The sequence below is a fragment of the Centrocercus urophasianus genome, unplaced genomic scaffold (assembly GCF_019232065.1).
Source record: "Centrocercus urophasianus isolate 14NV4802_14NV808 unplaced genomic scaffold, USGS_Curo_1.0 seq_16, whole genome shotgun sequence".
Taxonomy (NCBI): Eukaryota; Metazoa; Chordata; class Aves; order Galliformes; family Phasianidae; genus Centrocercus; species Centrocercus urophasianus.
The window spans coordinates 28,563,839-28,582,228 of NW_024884711.1; the positions used below are offsets into that span (position 1 = coordinate 28,563,839).

Here is an 18,390-nt window from a genome sequence, read left to right on the forward strand (position 1 = left end):
GCCCGTCGTTCGGTCGCCGCGCTGCCGGGAGCGGAGGGGTGGCCGCGCCGCGCTCCCGCGTCCCGCCATGCCGCTCTTCGCCACCAACCCCTTCGATCAGGATGTGGGTGAGTGGCTCCGCCGCGCCCCGGCCTCCCCGGGGTAACCCCGTGCTCGGGCCCCGCCGGCCGCTCTGCCCGGCCCTCCCTCCGCCGCACGGCCTCGCCTCCGGCGGGGACGGCTGGCGGCGGGCGGCGGCGCGCCGGGCTGCTCCTGGCAGCGGGGCTCCGGCCTGGCAGCCCTGCTGCGGGCCCGGCCTGGCGGCGGGGATGCTCCGCTCGGGGCCGGCCTGCTGGGCAGGGGCTGCGCTCGGGCCGGAGTCCTGGCGAAGGGATGAGGAGTAAAAGGCCCATCCGCAGCTGCTTCGCGGACAGGAGCGGGGCGTTCAGGGCTTTGAAATGAATTTCTGGAAGAGCTTATTTTCCTCCCTTTCATATGCAACTTGACGTCCTGTGGTCAGGTTGCATCCCCACCTTGTTCGTTCCAAGGCCAGACTATTTGGATAGAGAATATCAGGCTTCTGTGTGAGAAAAACTGTGCTTAGTGAGGCCAAAACAGAGGTAAAATAACACGTAGGCAGTCAAAAAATCATTTTGCATATGTGATTTCTGGTTGTGTAACACAGCTTGTTGCCTACCTGCTGACATCTGCCTTACGCTGAAATCCTTGGCTGGGAAATAGCATCTTGTAAAGTGACTTCTCATCATTGATTGAGCACCCCCATCATTTTCTTATATTGTAACTGCAGCATAATGCTGTTTGTGTTTCTTGGAACAAATTTCTCTAGTGGCTTTGTATTTGCTGCACCTTTCAACGGTAAATATACCATTTGTTTCTTGCTGCTTACCCAACTTCGGAACTCAGGGCTCCAATTCAATTATTACAGTTCTTCAAGAAGCGACTCAGAACCATTTGGAAAGTAGGAAACTTTCCTGGGGGAAGGATTAGTGCATAAACAAGGGAGTGTGACACAAGTTCTTCACGTATGTTATCAAGAACTCTGGATGTGTTATGTCTTAGTGTAGCATGGTTCACATTTCTTGCCACTTAGAATAATGAAGTGTGCCACAATCTTTTCCGGTGAAGGCTTACCTTTAATTTCTAATTTTTTTGATGGTGAAGTCAGCAGTTATTTATTTTGAGAAATTGTAAATGTCTTTTCCTCATAATTTTTCTGTCTTCTAATGTAAGTTGGCACCTGAACATATGGAAGAGTTTGCACTGCTTGCCAGTTTTCTGTGGACCATTAGGGGATTGAAACATCGGTAATATCTGTGAGAATGATTGGATCTAATAAGATTAAAAGGTGATAGCTGGGGTTTGGCAAAATGCCCATTTTCTTATCTCTTAGGGCTGCTGTCTAGCAGTGGTGAAGATCAAGCTGCCTGAGTAGGTTTATAGAGAACTGAGTCTGACAGTTGTGTGTCAGCACTGCGCGTTCCATGGCGTGGAGCAGTAGCACACACGTTAGGTCAGTGGGTTATTTGCTCTTTTCTAGGAGTGGAGAATGCTTGTGCCTTGCCTCACGTGTGTCATTGACTCACATACTCTCCAGTAGATAGTTTTCAGAAGCTGTGTTCTGTGCATGGTGTGAACACAAATAATCACTTCCAGATTGTTGTTGGAAGAACAGGCAGCGGGCAACAGGCTGATTTGCTAGCAGGCAGTAAATGCAGCCTCCTTCTTATGGACCCCTTTCATGGTGCCCTGAAGGAGCAGCAGGCTGTCAGGTGGGTGGCAGCATGCTTTGAGAGGCCTGCTGCCTTGATCCATCGTGTAGCTGGGTCTGTGCCAAGGGGACAAGAACAGTGAAGTCTCCAGGAAAACGTCCCCAGGGTCTTCTTCTCCAAGGCCTCTGAGGAATGCGTTATTATCTGGATGAACTTCTTGGCAGGCTTTATCAGGTACGTCAGCTGTGGAGCAAGCTCTCATGTTCTCGGGAAACTTCCAAAAGTTGTCAAGCAGTAGTGTTGTTTTTCATTTCTCTTCTCAGAAGGAAAGTTGAGTACTCTGCTTTTGCTCTTTCTCAGCAAGAAAGTTTTTTTTTGAGAATTGGATTCCTGAACAGGAAGGTAGACTGAAGCTATTTTTAGTTTCTTATGAAGTTGGACGTTGGTCTGGGATAACTGTGAATTCTTGTCTACTATTCAGTGCTGTGCAATAGTTGGAAATGATTTTGGAAATACTTTGGATGATGAATTGCAGTGAACACATCTGGGACTAAATTGTCTCCTGTTGTTTTGAGGAGCGTGTCTTTACGCTCAGAAGGAGGGATTTCTGTTTTTCTCTCCAGCCATCAGTATTTGTCTAATCCTGTTAGCATGCTCATGCTGTGGATCCTGGTCATCCAGAATAGCATGCCACTTGGAGTCAGCTTAGTGCTGAGATTTTGAGGGTGTATCTGTTCTTTAAATGTGATCAGCAGAAGAATGTTAAGACTACTGTTAAAACGTTATTTTAATCTGCCCATAGATTTGAGGAGATAAGCCATTGTTGTTCTTGAGGAGACCTAATTTCTGCATGAAATCCAAATACTTCTGTTTTGTTAACATTCTTTTTACCATATTTAGGAATACTCGTACACAAAGGGATGCTAATGAATGGTGGTGTAAGTTGGTGTGGATTTTTACAATCAGCTGTGGGAACACTTCACAGTGTGTCCATGTAAGGAATGTAACACTAAAATATGAACAAAACAAAACAAACCCTGCAAGATACTGAACTGCTGAGGATATAGTTTAAAGACTCTATTCCTCTGCATAAGGGTTTAGAATTAATGATGTTGTTATTGGTTTGATGGGAAGTCATATTTTGAAATCTTAGTCTTAAAATCATTTGCATAGGGTTGCAAGTTTATCTGTAAGTTTGACACAGGCGAGGTAGTGATGGTTTAGGAACCAAGAGACTGTCTGCTCATCTGTCCTGACAGGCTAACTAATGAAGTAGCAGTGGGTAGGCTGTGTTTGATGAAGAAGTAACTGTTGGAGCAGTTCTGAAGTGTTACTGAGATGCTGTCTCAAGAGTAAAATCTGTAACTTTGGATCTATGCCTACTTAATTGTAACTTGATATCAAGCGTTGTGAAAGTAACCTATCTTACTGACAGTTGGAAGACCTTCTTGCTCTGTTCTCCAAGCTTATTGTTTTAATACATTTCTGCAGTTTTATGGGCTGTAATAAACACACAGTCTGGTCTGAGTTGTTAGAAAGTCAATTAATTAATTAATTCACTTTTGAAAGATCACTTTGATTATTTGTTTTTTAGAAGTTGATCCATCATTCAGCAAATGTCCAGAATGCCAGTGGAAGTAACTCTTCGATAATGTTTCTCCCTTACATGCAGCAATAGATGGAGACACTTCTTGCATCTGCTTTGCGTGTTAGTCTTGTTCTCGTTGTAATGGTTTGAGGCATCACAAGAGTGGGAATAAAGGAAAGAATGAGGCTTTCTATTTACAGTAACGGGAAATTAAGCAGGTAGTTTGGTAATGTAATAAAACAATTTGATAGCAATGATTTCTCCCACATTTTCAACTGCAGTATTTAGTGACCATTTTATGCTTGTAACTCTTACAGAAATATATAACTCTTTTAGAAATTTAATAATATGCATTATTATTACACAGTTACATATGAATGTTGCTGAATAGTGTGCTAAGGTGTACATATAGTTTGATGCAGTAGGATGTAAGAAATACTTTGACTTCGAATCCCATTGTGCAATTTCTTGTAATAAAATACTCTTGCTCTTTGAACTGGTTACTCTAGAGGTTTATCCCCTTTGTTAGTCAACATCATTACTCTATCCCCTTTGCTAGACAACATCTTCAAAGCCACACAGTTCTGTGTTTCTGTGCGCTGGGCTTCTCACTGTTTAGAACAGCTTTGAGTTTGCCAAAAGGGGGGAAGCTTATTACAGAGGAGGCTCTTGACCCTGGAGAACTGTGAAGAGTGCAAGCTGTGAGTTAACTACCTCTGGCTGCAAGGGAGGACAACTTCCAAGGATTGGTTCAGTTTATTGTGAGACCGGCATGTTTTTTTGCCCAAGTTGGCCAACTGCTTTTCTCAGCATTGTTTGAGGGGAAAGAATATTAACTGTGAGCTGAGCAGAAAGCTTGTAGAAAGGAGCTGTAGCCAGTCCCCTTTCAGTCCTTCATAAATGTTTCCATAAACAAGAATTTCTCGCTTCATTGTGTGATCTCAACGAAGAATGGCAATGCAGACAGGATCCTGGTAAAGTAAATACCTCTTCTATATAATAGTTCTCCCAAATTCTTTTTCGTTATCGCATTCTGAAGAAGAATCACCAGACTTGAGTTCAGCTGGGCAAATTTGAAGCCCACATCATACGTTCCTTCGGCAAAGGATTGCCAGAGATGAGATGTCATTTTTAAGTGCTTCCTCTTATTTCAACGTGTGTTATAATATCAACATTTGGAGAAATCAGAGCAGTTCTCCAGAATGTAAAATCTGTTCCACTGTGATAAAAATAACACTTTATCTTTGACGTGGATGGTGATGCCCCTTGCTGATCTTTCTGAAATGCTGCTTCTGCTGTGGCTTAATCTGTGGGGCGCTGCAATAGATCCTGGCAGCTCTTGTTTGTGTTACTGGCCTGTGATCCACCTTGTGTGCGGAGCCGTCATCATCTGCCTCATCTATCTCCAATGTGCTCACCTTCCTGCTCTGCTGTAATAGCTCTGGGTGAAAGGTTGTTTGAGTTCTGTGGATTTGTTACAGTTTGCAACAAAATCACTAAATCACTGTTGCCCAGCTGGGTAGGCATTCTTAGCAGATCTATAATCCCTTTATCTTTGTTCTGTCCAGCTCATTTTGCTGAGCTATGTCTCTGGCTTGGCTGGCTCTTTGACAGAGAACTCATACACAGTCCTCTGAAGGAATGAGCCAAGATGGCCTCCCAGCTGCTCTGCCATTGCTGCTTGTTTACCTTGGGTCAGCTGGTGCTGCCTTCATTGGATGCTTCCCAGGGGGACTTTTTGGGAGCACTGTAAGTGGAATGCAGTTAAGTAGGAGAAATTGGCTAATCATAGAATAGCTTAGTTTGGAGGAGAGCTTAAAGATCATCTGATTGCAACCCCCATGCCATGGACAGTGTTGCCACCCACCAGATCAGGTTGCCCAGAGCCTCATCCAGTCCAGCCTTGAACACTCCAGAGATGGGGTGTCCACAGCTTCTCTGGGCAGCCCGGTCCATTGCCTCACTGCTCTCTGAGTAAAAAAAATTCCTCCTAACATCCAACCTGAATCTCCTTACTTTTAGTTTAAAGCTATAGGGCCATTCCCTCTTGTCACCATCAGATTGTGCAGAAGTTCATCCTTCTCCTGCTTTTAGGTGCCTTTCAAGTGCTGGAAGGTCTGCTGCCGCCTCTGTTTTTGCAGCCCAAGATATAGTTGGCCTTCTTGGCTGCAAGAGCATGTGCAAGTTTTCATCCACCAGAACCTCCAAGTCCTTCTCTGCAGGGCTGTTCTCTGTGAGTTCTTCTCCCAGTCTGTCATCACATTTGGAATTACCCTGACCCACATGGCTCTACTGAAGTTAAGAGTGTGATAGGGAACTCTAGTGTCTACGAATGCACTCTCTGCTGGAGGTTTATTTTCAGTCTTGCTTAGATCAAAATGGCCTTATTTTTCTCTGTGGTTCTGTGTGTGTGGTTAATATAAAGAGGTGGTTTGTATAGAATGGTCGAACAAATGTGCTGGTCATTTTGACAGACAAAAAGAATGAAATTAATCATGTGACATGGAATGATATGGGGACAGAATTACATGGTGAGTGACTGCCGAGAAAAAAAAATGCAGTCAGTTTCATTTTTCTGGGACCATTTAAATTATGGAAGAGATTTGGTAGTTACTAAAATTCCCAAACATTGTAAGCATATGTCTGTATTTATATTTATATTGAGAGGGGGGAAATTATTTATTTAGCCTTGGGAAGGAAACAAGACTTTGAGTGGGACAATAGGAGAGAAGTGCTGAATGTTGTGTCGCTCCCATGGCGTTTACATTGGCGTAACAGATCATTGAGGACTTCTTGTTCTGCTGGAAACTGATAGTAATTTTCCTGTATAAGTGAAGACTGCCTTCAGCCACTCTTTTCGTTGTAACTTCACTAAGAACTTCAGTATCTCATTTCAGAGGTATGTGACGGGGAGGGCAATTATGTCCATGGATGGAGTAAGTAAATACCAACTGGAATGGCTCGATATCCTGATTTAGTAAAATAGGCTTTGAATTTTTACTCGCATTTGTTCTAACTGCTTCAAATTATGTAGATTTTAAATGTTGTGTTTATGGGAAGTTTTGAGCTGTTATTGCTGTTTCTTAAAATTCTACTTTGTTTTAACATCTCTGAGAGTATGTAGCAGAAAACAAGTAGGTCAATTCTGATATTGGAATGCTTTAATATCAGTGAAATCTGAACTTTAGATAACTTAAACCTGCAGTGTAACCTGGTGTTGGCAGTGGGTAGTCTTGCTGGGCAGTGTGGTGCTGTTCAGAACTGTCAGAGAATGCAAGCGACTTGCTGATACTTGTATGGCAGGTCTGGTGAGATATGGCAGCACCTGTGTTTCTCTTACTGACGCCTGAGCATAAGGGGAATTTCAGGTAGAATCACAGCATAAATGTTTTTGGATTATAATTTTTAAGCAGTGCACAAAATCAGAGGAGAAAACAGCTACAAATCTAGGTGCTACAAGTCTTTGCATTTGTGTAAATCAGAGGGAAAGTAGCTGAGCCTCACAGAGCAAGGTGTGAAGCTGATGTGCTTAGGTGTCCTAGAAGCTCAGAAATTTGCCAGACTCTTTATATTTTGAGTGCATATAAGGCAACATAATTGCAGATCTGAGGCTGATGCAAAGTTAAAGAAGCTTTTCAGCTTTGCGTTTATTTTTGTGCTTTGTGGAAGACAGCTATTGTAAAAAATGACCTCTGTCCAGTATTGGACAGAAAGAAAATAATAAAGTTGGAGTATGGAGTATATAAGCAACAACTTCTTTAAAATGTATTTTTTACCGAAACAAACAAACAAACAAAAACAACAACAACAACAACAAAAAAACCCCAAAAGCAGAACAAAAACGTAATACTAGCGGGGTGTTTGACTCTGTGAAACTAATGCAACTATCAGGATGGTTCGATGGCAGTGGTTGCCATTCCAAGTGCATTCTCAGGGCGTTCGTCAGAAATTTTTGATGAAATATTACTCTTCCTGTGCTTCATCCTTGGCAATAGTTATTCCCAGATGTATGTACTGCCAAAAAGCAGTGAGGTGAATAAGACATGACTGTAAAGTGAGGGATATTTTTCTCTGGTAAGAGATGGTTCATAGAAGTTTGGTGAAGAGACATGGTCAAATTTTTCTTAGAGTTGAATGCCTGTTTGCAGCTCTATGCGTTACACTTGAAAATTTGCAGGTAATTTATTTATGTCAACCTGAAAATGTGGTCACAAATATACAGAGAAGAAGATTTTTTTTTTTAAATCTTGAAACCTGTTCTCAAATTCCTTTATCAAAACAGACAGCGTGGCTGCATATTTTCCTTTGTTCATTGGACTGTGTTTAGCCAATGTATCAAAATGCATGAAATTATTTGCTGTGATTTGAGCTTGCCATAATTTAAGTTGCGTTTCAAACACTCTTATGGTTTGAAACATAGCACAGATAAGCTGATTTTCACCTTGAAAATGCTTGTTTAGCTCATTTAAATGAATGGTAAAATCCACCAAAAATGGCATGTGAGCCATTTTTAATCTTTATGTCCTGGCACAAATTTTCCTTCTGATTCTGTAAAGGATTGGATTTCACTTTGCAAGTCATAAAGTCTCTGCAGCATTTTGCCCTGACTAAGGCTCCTGCCTTCAGAATGATGACCCTGTAGTCAGCATCCATACTTTTAAGGAACGGCTAGAAATAGTGATGACTCTGTCCCTTGGACTTTACAAAATTGACAGCTTGGATGGCAATTTATGTGATATTATCCATTTTTAAAGCTTTTGCACATAGGTTTTCTTGATGTCTGATGAAGTGATATTTCATCAGACCTGAACTGCTGATGGTAAATGCATCATCTTCCATTCATTTTATAAGTACCTCTGTTTTACCAGCCATCTTCAGGGCGCCATCAGTAGCTATACCAGATGTGATGACGACGGTTAAAGAAAATTGCTTTCATGTATGTTTTTTTTTTATCACTGGCTTACAACCCTCAGTCCACTGCTCAAAAAACTGAGCTTCTTTTTAAAAATGAAAAAAAAAAAACATTGCTTTAACAAAAAAAAAAAAAAAAAAAAAAAGGTAGGACAACAAACAAATAAACCAGAAAAAAACAAAACCCCAAGCCAAACCAGCTTTACTGTTGTAATGTGCTCTGCAAAGCACAATGATTTTGTAAGTAAACCTTTGCAGATTAGGCTGTAGGACTGGAACATTCTTCTGAATTGCAGTTTGGTGGCTGATATTTCTTCCCACCTTTGCTTGTATAGGAAGTGGAGCACTAAGAAGGCTGAGACAAATTGTGTAGATGCTGAATAGGCAGCTAAGCTTCTGGTTGTTTTGGATACCTGAAAATGACAAGCGTTTTTTGGCTGTTTAGATCCCTACCCAGCATGGCCTGCTAGGTTTTCTATTGAAAACCAACATTGAACAAGTTTCTCCTTTACATTTATATATATATGTGTGTAAAATACTATATGTGCATGCTTTTTGAAAGACACAAATAGGATATCTTAATAAGGGGCAAGGAAGATCAACTTCAAGACAGCTTTAAGGGGGCATGGTTTAAGCAAACAAACAAAAACACACCCTTTATTTTTTTAGCTTCCACGTTTTCAGTTTCTCAATCAAAAAAAACAGCCATTGAAGTTCAGTGCAAGAGCCAGTATGCTCTAACCACAACTGGTGTTGTAAGTAGGGTAACTCACAGATGTGTATCTTGCTGTCCCAGCTTCTGATCTACAGGTGTGACACTCATCTGAATTCTGGTACAGTGTTTTGGACGGGCTGGACAGCATTTATACTCAGGAGTGGTGTTTTCTTTGGAAGGCAGATTTGTTCAGAGGTTTGATTTATTTGGAAAATAAATACAACTACTACTTACCTTACCTTGGTCTTTTCTGTGTTTTCCTATGCATCTGTTTCTTCAGATATGATACGTTAGAGATTGAATCTGGGCAAGATGGAATTGTACTCACTTGGCATGCCAGCTCTTATGGGTACAGGAGAAACATGAAGAGAGAAGGCTGGTGACTGAAAAATGTGACATGTAGTATTTGTGTTGCAGTGGTTAAAGTTGCAGTGTTAATTCATAGGCCTTGCCTATGCTAGATAAAAAGCCACCTACGCTCGGGTGTATTAGTGATACAGCTTTGTGGGAGATCTGCTCTGGGAAACTTGGGACAGGGTATGGTAACATATGCCTCTGGGTCATGGAGTTCTGTTTTTCTTTGTGTTTGAAATGCAGTCGGTGAGTCTTAAAGAACTCTGATTTCATCAAGGAGCCAGCGCTGTCTTTAAGAGTTGTTTCAGTGCAGTCTGAAGTGTTACCTGATCTTGCCCTGGCAGGCAGTCATCGGGTAAGGTTTTAAGCAATGAGGTGTATGGGGGGAGTCTGAGGTAAGCACTGGTATTTCAATGACAGAATTATTTTTGATCAGAGAAGGGAGGATGAAGAACATTCCGAGTTCAGGTTCCATCTCCTGTGTGAAGCTGCTGCAAGAGTTCAGGTACAAGTCTCTGTGCTGCCTTCCCTGTCACTGAGGCAGTGACGTGCCAGTGGCAGGAGGACAGGGTGCCACCTGTTAGCTGGGGTGTGCGAATGCTGAGTGAGTGCAGAGAGTTTGGGCTGCAGGTGTGTGCTTTGTGTCAGAGAAATACATTAGGTGGTAACTGTGTAAGTAATTGAACTTAAACAGCTCTGAGTTGTAATTTTGTCTCCGAAACACTGATGCAACACAGGAACTCCCTCTGAGCATTCCTGCTGTTCCTTTTCTGGAGTGGTGAAAGGTGGCTGCCACACACTAATGCTCAGAGAGTGGCGTTTTTGTGTCAGTCCAGCTCATCTTGGGCACTGTGAGTGTCTTATTATTAATTTTTATCCGTGGAAAGTAATACATGTTTATTACTAAAGATAGAAAGTACTTGGTGATGCTGGGTTCCAGGCTGGCATGTAGTAAGGATCTTTTAGTGTCTGGCGATGGAGACATTGTGGCAATGGGTGGTTTTTACACAATCATAGGGTCAGAATATCCTGATTTGGAAGGGACACGTAAGGATCATTGAATCCAACTCCTGACTTCACACAGGACCACCCAGAAATCAGACCGTATGTCATGTCTGAGGGTGTTGTACAAATGCTTATTGAACTCCTGCAGCTGGGTGCCGTGACCGCTGCCCTGGGAGCCCAACCGCCTGACCAACTGCTCGACTTTCAAGAAATGATGTAGCTGTGATAGTGAACTTGTAACTGTATTGGTGGATACACCTGCAAAATATTCTCATTGAGAATTAGAATGAAGCTTGTAATTGGTGAGGTTGGTATGAAATAGGGATTTCATCAATCACCATCATATCTGTAGTTTTATCTAAACTGCTGAAATCAGCATAAACAACAGCTTGGTTTAAACTCTAAGCATGCGTTATTTTACTTGATGGTTTGCCGTGCCATTTCTCTTCAGTGACGCTGTGTAAAGAGAAGAATTACTTCTTGCCAAAAGTACAGGCAGTATTACGCACAGCATAGGAGCCTGAAGTTTCCATCCCGTTGGATTCCTCAGCTCTGTGGCTGCTGAAGCATAGCACGGCGCGAGGCTACAAAGCCCTGAGCCAGGCTGGAGCCAGGGGCTCTGCAGGGTGCTCTGTAGGCATGGAGTGGAGCTGGTCCAACTCCGGCAGGACTGTCAGCGAGCTGCAACAGGAGCCCTGGAAATGAGCTGCCTCTACGCAGCCGATCCGTGGTATGGGTCATGCTGAACAGCAGTTGCAGAGAATGCAGTGCAGGCACAGCAGCTCAGGTGCAACTCTGCTTGGGTTTGGTGTTTTATATGCAGTATCTTCAACGACAGAATTGAAATTCTGGAGTTACAGAACGATGTTTGTGGATGTAGGCAGGCTACAGTCTCATTGCTCTGTTCTCACGTTTTTAGCATTTTTAGTTTATATCCTGACTGGATTGTGTTTTCTTTTTGGGCAAGCTTTAAAAATTGAGCCATGTCTCTGACTGCTGGCCCTAAGCATGATTTGGAACAATAGTGGACTGAAAATAAAATAAAATGCTTGTCTTCTTGGTGCCAGATGTTATCATAACATCTATCCAGTGTTGTTCTCTTCTCCATAGTCTTGCAAATGCTAGTTTGGATTAATTAATCTTTCCTGTCAGTGAAGTTTCTACAGGAAATCTTTACTTCCTTTTTAAAACTAAGCAGACTGGGAGGGATCGTACTCATTGCTGAGGCATATTTGGCAGACTAAGGTGAATATTAGGTGAAGCAGGTATACGTTATAGTTCTGTGCCCATCTTTCCTTCTGTCTCTTCTCTGAAAGAGTGATCAGGAACTGGAATGGGCTGCCCAGGGAGGTGGTGAAGTCACTGTCTCTGGAGGTGTTCAAGAAGCATTTAGATATTATATTAAGGGTCATGGTTTAGTGGAAATATTGGTGGTGGGTGGATAGTTTGACTGGATGATCTTGGGCATCTTTTCCAACCTTGGTATTCTGTTTGGAAACTACCTTGTGGTCTCCAGCCTTGAACTATTAATTTTTAGATACTGTTCCATACAGCTGCAGTTTAAACCTCAGTTTTCTTCATGACTTTTATTTATTATTACCCTCTGTGTACCTAGGCTTTTCTGGGGGAAAAATAGGGAGGGAATCTGTTTTTCCTGCTGATTTGTTTTCCACCCATCTTCAATTCTTCACTCTTCACGAGGGACTGTTCTTGTCCTATTCAGAAGAAAGTGTCTCAGTGGATTGTATCTGATTAGCTTTGTAACTAAAAAGTGGAATATGTCATCCAATGCAGAGATAATAATGAGGAGATGATAATCACTGACCTTTCAATGAGTTCTTGAAACCCCCTTGCTGAGAAAGGAGGGAAGACATAGAAAGGAAATGTATGATGCAGCAACTTAGTGTCTGAGGATGGGGTAAATTCTGGTTGTGTCTGACTGCAAATAGGGAACTAATGCTTCCAGTATTCCAGTATGATCTTAAACTTAACATTTCCAAATGAAGAAAAAAATGTATCTGTTGATATACTTCTAGATGTATATTTATTATGTGGAAAAAAAAAAACAAGTATAAATTTGCTTACCAGTTTAACTTTGCAGCTGCAAGTGAACATTTGAAAGGTAAAATATTTAGTTACAACAATTATGTGAATTTATTAAGTACACAATGTCATATGTTTAGTTGTATACAGAAATAGCATTGCAACATCTTTATTGCCAATTTGTTAAATTATTATATTTATATTCTGATTTATTATGTTTGTATTTTGTTCATTAGAGAAAGCAACCAGTGAGATGAACACTGCAGAGGACTGGGGCCTCATCTTAGACATTTGTGATAAAGTTGGGCAGTCACGCACAGGGTAAGTGATTTTTAGAAACTGTCCCCCACAAACATTAATTTTGTTATTTCAATCTTATACACAGATGAGAGGAATGAAAATTTTGTTTTGTGTAGACTATTGAAGCAGCTCAGTTTAATTTACTTAATGTTTTTACTGGAGTAGATTTATTACAATGAAAGAAAAGTAAGGATTTTCTGCCCAAATATTTTACAGTTCTTTCCTTATCTCTTAAAATCAGGAATTGCATACAGCAGTTTTTTCACCAGTGTAAAAGAATAAACAAGCTGATACGTTTTATCAGTGTCACTGTAAATCCAGCAGACATCATCAGTATTTTTTTCTTGTACAATCATAATCAAGGATCAAAGTGACCTCCGGAGGTCATGTGGTCCAACCCCCCCTATTTGAAACAGGTCTAATTAGATCAGGTTGCTCAGGACTGTGCCGAGTCTTGAATGCCTCCAGGGACAGAGTTTCCACAACCTCTGTGGGCAATCCATTTCAGTATTTAACTACCCTCACGGTAAGCAAGTAAATAAATGAGTGATTCTACTATATATTTGTAATTTCCCTTGTTCCAACTTGTTTGTTGTGTCTTACCCTATGACTGCGGTTCTAACAAGAATCTGGTTTCATTGATGGCCTCTGCTTAAGTAGTTGTATAAAGCAGTAAGGTTTGCTTTTACCCTGTCCTTCTAAAAACTGAGCCCATATGTTGGTGTCTTTTTGTTTGTGACTCCCCTCTGGCCATCTTGGTAGCCCTCCACTGGACTTGCTGCGGCGTGTTAGCATCTTTCTTGTATGGGAGAACTCAAAAGTGGGCAGTGTCCCAACATAGTCTTACAAGTGCTGTATAGAAGAATGGAACACTTCCTTGGCCCTGCTGGCTGGCTGTTATTACTATGGCCTGATGTGTTTGGTCATCTTTGCTGCCAAGCTGCTCTGCTATCACCCACTGGTTCCTGCCAACCCTTCCCTGTGGAGCTGCTCTTTGGGCAGTCAGCTCCTGGCCTCCACTGGTGCAGTCCACTCCAGATGCAATACCTTGCCTTTCACTTCTTTAATTTAATGATCTGGTTTGCCCATTCTCCTTACTGTCCATACCCCTCTAGTAGCCCTGCTCTCTGGTATATCAGCTGCTTCCTCCAGCATGCTGTTGTCAGGAAAGATGCCTCCTGTCATCTAGATCATTACTGAAGAAATTTAGCAGCACCAGTCCCAGGAATTCCCTGAGGGACACCACGAGTTACTGCCCACCAGCTGGGATTTGCACACTGCTGACAAATCTATGAGCTCAGCGGTCCAGCCAGTTTTCCACCCACCTTATCATCCTTTTATCCAGCCAGTATTTCACCTGTTGGGGATAAGGAGAACTATATGAGATATGCTGTGTCCAACACTTTATTGAAACTCAGGTTTAAAGCATTCTCTGCCTCTCCTTTTCCTCACCACCAGTGTCTTTGTACAGTAAGCAGTGAGGATGTGTATTTCTCCCCCTTGTTTTGAGAAACTATTGTCTTACATCAGGGCTTTAAGAAATGCTCATTTGAAAAAAAAAGTGATTAAATGAAATGCACATTTAATGCAGACTATTCATGCTTTCATTACTGATCCTTTAATGAGCTATCTCAGAGACATTATTATTATTTATTATCTTTTTTTTTCTAATACATTAAAAGTTAAAGTATAATTTGAATAGCAAGTGAAAAATATGTCATAAAGATGATATTTTGCTATATCTGTTTTTATTCAGTGTTGTGTTAGACTTTGGACAGTTTTAAATTATGTTTTCCTCAAGCATTCCCTGTAACATTTCAGGTAAGGAAAAGGTTCAAAAAGAGAGCTATGCCACTGATTCCGTTCCAGGGGACAGGTTCACAAATTAACTTGCTCCTTGGGATTAAGAGTGGTGTCTGGAGAAGTATTTATGAATAGCAAGGTATATTGAGACTTCTGTGCTGTTGTGTGTAACTCCAGTAAAAATAAGAACTGGTTAGTTGTTAATAATGTTTTGTGTTATTCTCTGTATGTGAAATGTGTTTCTATTCCATGTATGTTGACGCTGATTCTGCAACAACAGTGTTATTGAAGACCTCAGTATTCTATTTCACCACTTTTGCCCAGGCAAAATTCAGCCTACAGGGCTTACCCTAAACAGTGCTTAAATGTATTTAGCTGCAAGAGACAGCTGCTTGGAAATGCAGATAAAGCCAGTGATCTTCTGGCAACATCCATGACAGCTGGAATTTCTGTTACAATTTTGAAAACGGAACAAAACAAAACAAAAAAACAACAGTGGTTTTGTCCTGCTGTGACTTTAACCTTTCTAATACTTACCCTGCTTGTAATATGCTGCCAGCTGACTCACTGCTGAATAGCAAGCACGTTCCGTTAAAAACTTGCTGATAGTGAGTTTTCTTTGTTTGTATGGATTTTGTCATGGTATAGCAAGGTAAAGCAAGTCAATGTTTCCCATTAAGTTTAAATCAGATAAGCTACACTTAATAACTCTTCTGCAATTTAAGTTATTGTGTCAAGGATACTAATCATTGGAACTAGCTTTTGCTTTAGTTTTTTCACCAGTTTTTGTCTAATGCGAACTGTTCTGTTTGGCAGAACCTTATACTGTATTGTCTCCACTTTATTGAATTTCTTTTGTACAGTCTTTGAATAGCATGCCTTTTGAACATAAACCACCATACACCGAAACGGATTATTTTCCTTTATGAAGTGTAACATTTTGTTATGTACTGTTACATTGTACATTGTCTCATTTATCTGTTTGTTTGCTTTCAGAGTAGCTGTTGGAAAACTGTTGTGCTGCAAATACTTATTTTCTCCTGAGATAAATTAACGATAGTTTAGTAGCGGAATTGCTAGCTGGATACATACACTTGTGCTATGGTATATTGCTTTATATTGCTGTAGCTTGGTGACAGAAAATCATCTTCCAATTGACTCTTCTTTGATCCACCAACGAACACAGTTTTATCAAGTTGGAATTCCATCAGATGTCCCAGTTTAATTGACCGCTTTCTTAATTTTTAGTGAAGTTCAAGAACTCACTGAGTAGAGTTGATACAATTTTCATAGAAAACAGCCTAAAGACAGTAAATTCAGTAATATTTTGAATAATGCACCTTTTTACATTAGCATGTGTAAAGTATTGCCACGTGCATTGTGGAATTGGATATTGCATATCAGCTTCTGAGAGTGATCTAAGATGTGGCTGAGTCAATAGCTTTATAATCTCTGAATGCTTTTTGGTAAGTAATGCAGTTTTGCAGTTGCATCATGCATTTTTTTGCATCATGTGTTTTGGGGACATTGGCAGTATCTGAAACTGCCGTGCAAGTTGCCTTTTCAACATGAAAAGATGTGTAAAACTAAGATTGTTACCATCAGATGCAATTTGTTTTTCTGCTTTTTTAGACAACGTTATTGAAAGCCTGTTTATATATTAAAACCTTTGATTGTGTTTTACTTGTGTTTTAAATCATCTTAGTACAGGGAATGTACGGATTTTGCATCTTGTTGGCTTGGAATAGAAATGCTGTCACAACTTAATCAGTACTTTATCAACTCTTAGTAAGGCCACGTTATGATAGTGGAATTATGCTTGTAATGGATAAAAGGGAAACCTAACTGGATATGTTCTAGTATGAGGTGCACCCATCTTGCATTCTTATTTGTCATACTTCAAGGCTAATACTGTAATTGTGTGCATTTGGTTTTGACAGGGTGGTAACTTTTGTTTTAACCTAGTTTGTTTGAAACAATCACTACCTCAATTTTTCTGTAGGAATATTAGTTAATAAAAATGATGGACTGGAAAAAAAAATGAAGTCAGCAAATGAGAGAAGACAGCAATGGCTGAGGAAATAGAAACATTTGCTGCAGCACTCTGTTGGAGGGAAATTTGGATGTAGAAAAGCTGTCACTCGGGAATGGTTTGTCTGTTCTGCTGGTTGTGTAACTTTGTGGTTCCTTGTGGGTTGATTATGGAGCAGGGATTTTGGTCAGCTGATTCTCCTTGGTTGTTTCCACGCCTCTTGTACAAAAGCAGTCTTCCAAACTACTTCCCATCTTTTTTTGCCCCCAAAGTTACTCACTGTAAGCAACATGTTGTGTAGTCATCACAGTGTGTCTCACAGAGTGATCAAGATACTCTGCCTTACTGGTTTCTAATGGAGCAAGCAGAACAGCTGAGTCACCTGGGTAGTCTTGAGTCTGATAGGCAGTTAGTTTGGATAATAAACAGAATAAATTGCTGACAAAGTGGTATTTTAGCTTCCAATTGCAGTTAATGTATTTGTTAAGAAAGTAGTGGGTGTACCTACCATTCAAATGCGTTATTTTACTCTCCAAAACTGAATTTTATTGCAATGTTTTCTGAATATATTATGTAGTATGTAATCAATGTATCAAAGTTTCTACCTTATCCTTCCCAACCTTCCACCTACTGATTTGTTACCCTCCCTCACTGTGCTGCCTTTGAAGCTTTGATTATGAAGTTATTAGAGCAGAATTGCAGGCAAATGTTTGTGAAGCATGGCCTGGAGAAAGTGCTTAATAGACAGAATTTTATTCTTGTGGAACGCACGCCTCTCCTCTAATTTCTGCTTAGTGCTTTTCATCATTTCTTATCTAAATTGCATGACAAATTAATTTGAAATGAAAGTAAGGATATTTGTTCTGTCTACAGTAGGGATACTTGAAGTTTAATCGGTGAACTGAGCATTAGTAAGCATGATTTTTTTCTTGGTGTAGAATTAATCTGAAGATCTTTTTAAAAGTATTATGAAAAAGCAGTGACATTCAAATATTGATTGTTTCTGTTAAAAACATCTATTTGCTCACATTTTTGGAAGTTCTTATGAATTACTGTGGTTTAGTGTTTTTTTGTTGTTGTTGTTGTTGTGGGTTTTCTGTTCTTTTAACATTTTTCAAAATTGTATTTGACAAATATGGAAGATCATTTGATTTTGAAACTTTATTGTCACTTTATTACTTTATAGAGATAGCTTCCATAATAAAATCGTCTTAGACTAATGGTGTTGTGGTCCTATTCCTGGACTGCTAAATTCTTGATTCTGTAGCCTGCTTTTGTAAATGCTGGCTTGGTAATTAATGTCCATGGTTGTGCACACTGCTCATAAGTTAATGCAGTTATTTATATATAATGGCATTCATTTAGAAAAAAAAAAAAACAAAAAACACCACAGATATTTTTGTAAGTTTTATCATGTATTCTTTCTCAGGTGTAGTGAACAGGAGAAGTCTTGGTTAATTAGTAGGTAATGAACGGTGCTTGTCTTATGGCTTTCATTTGTAATAATAATTGGTTATATGAAGGTATACACTGAACAGCATGTAGCCTTGCTACGTGATAGCATTTTCTATAATTAGTACTACTAAACATGAGAGAGACATTTCTGTAAAATGTAGACACTGCCAAATATAGTATAGCCAAGCAGTAGTGTAACTTATACCCAAGTTTCATATTAGTTTGTGGATATCAGTTCCATAGAAAACTGGTTTTGCTTCCAAAAGTCACTGTAAATACTCCATAAATGTGTGAAATCCCTTAGTTTAAATGTACCATTCTTTTTCCCTCTTCCCCTGCTTTTACCTCCTTCGTGGCTGTTCAATAGATAGTGCTTGTATGTTCTTGATAATTCTGCTTCAGCCTTGCTCAGCGTTCAACCACCTCCAAAAATGCAACTAAATAACTGGAAGGCACAAAATTTGAAGTACACTGA

The 18,390-nt window shown here is 40.3% G+C and overlaps 1 protein-coding gene across 1 annotated transcript in view; it reads left to right on the forward strand.

Annotated features, from left to right (window-relative positions):
* The first annotated feature begins 24 nt into the window (after positions 1 to 24).
* Positions 25 to 18,390, forward strand: part of STAM (signal transducing adaptor molecule) — a 32,295-nt gene continuing 13,929 nt past the window's right edge. Inside the window, exons 1-2 of the mRNA XM_042817326.1 lie at positions 25 to 107; positions 12,562 to 12,646. Coding sequence (XP_042673260.1) covers positions 68 to 107; positions 12,562 to 12,646 — 125 coding nt within the window. The 5' untranslated portion in view covers positions 25 to 67. The remainder of the gene's footprint in view (positions 108 to 12,561; positions 12,647 to 18,390) is intronic.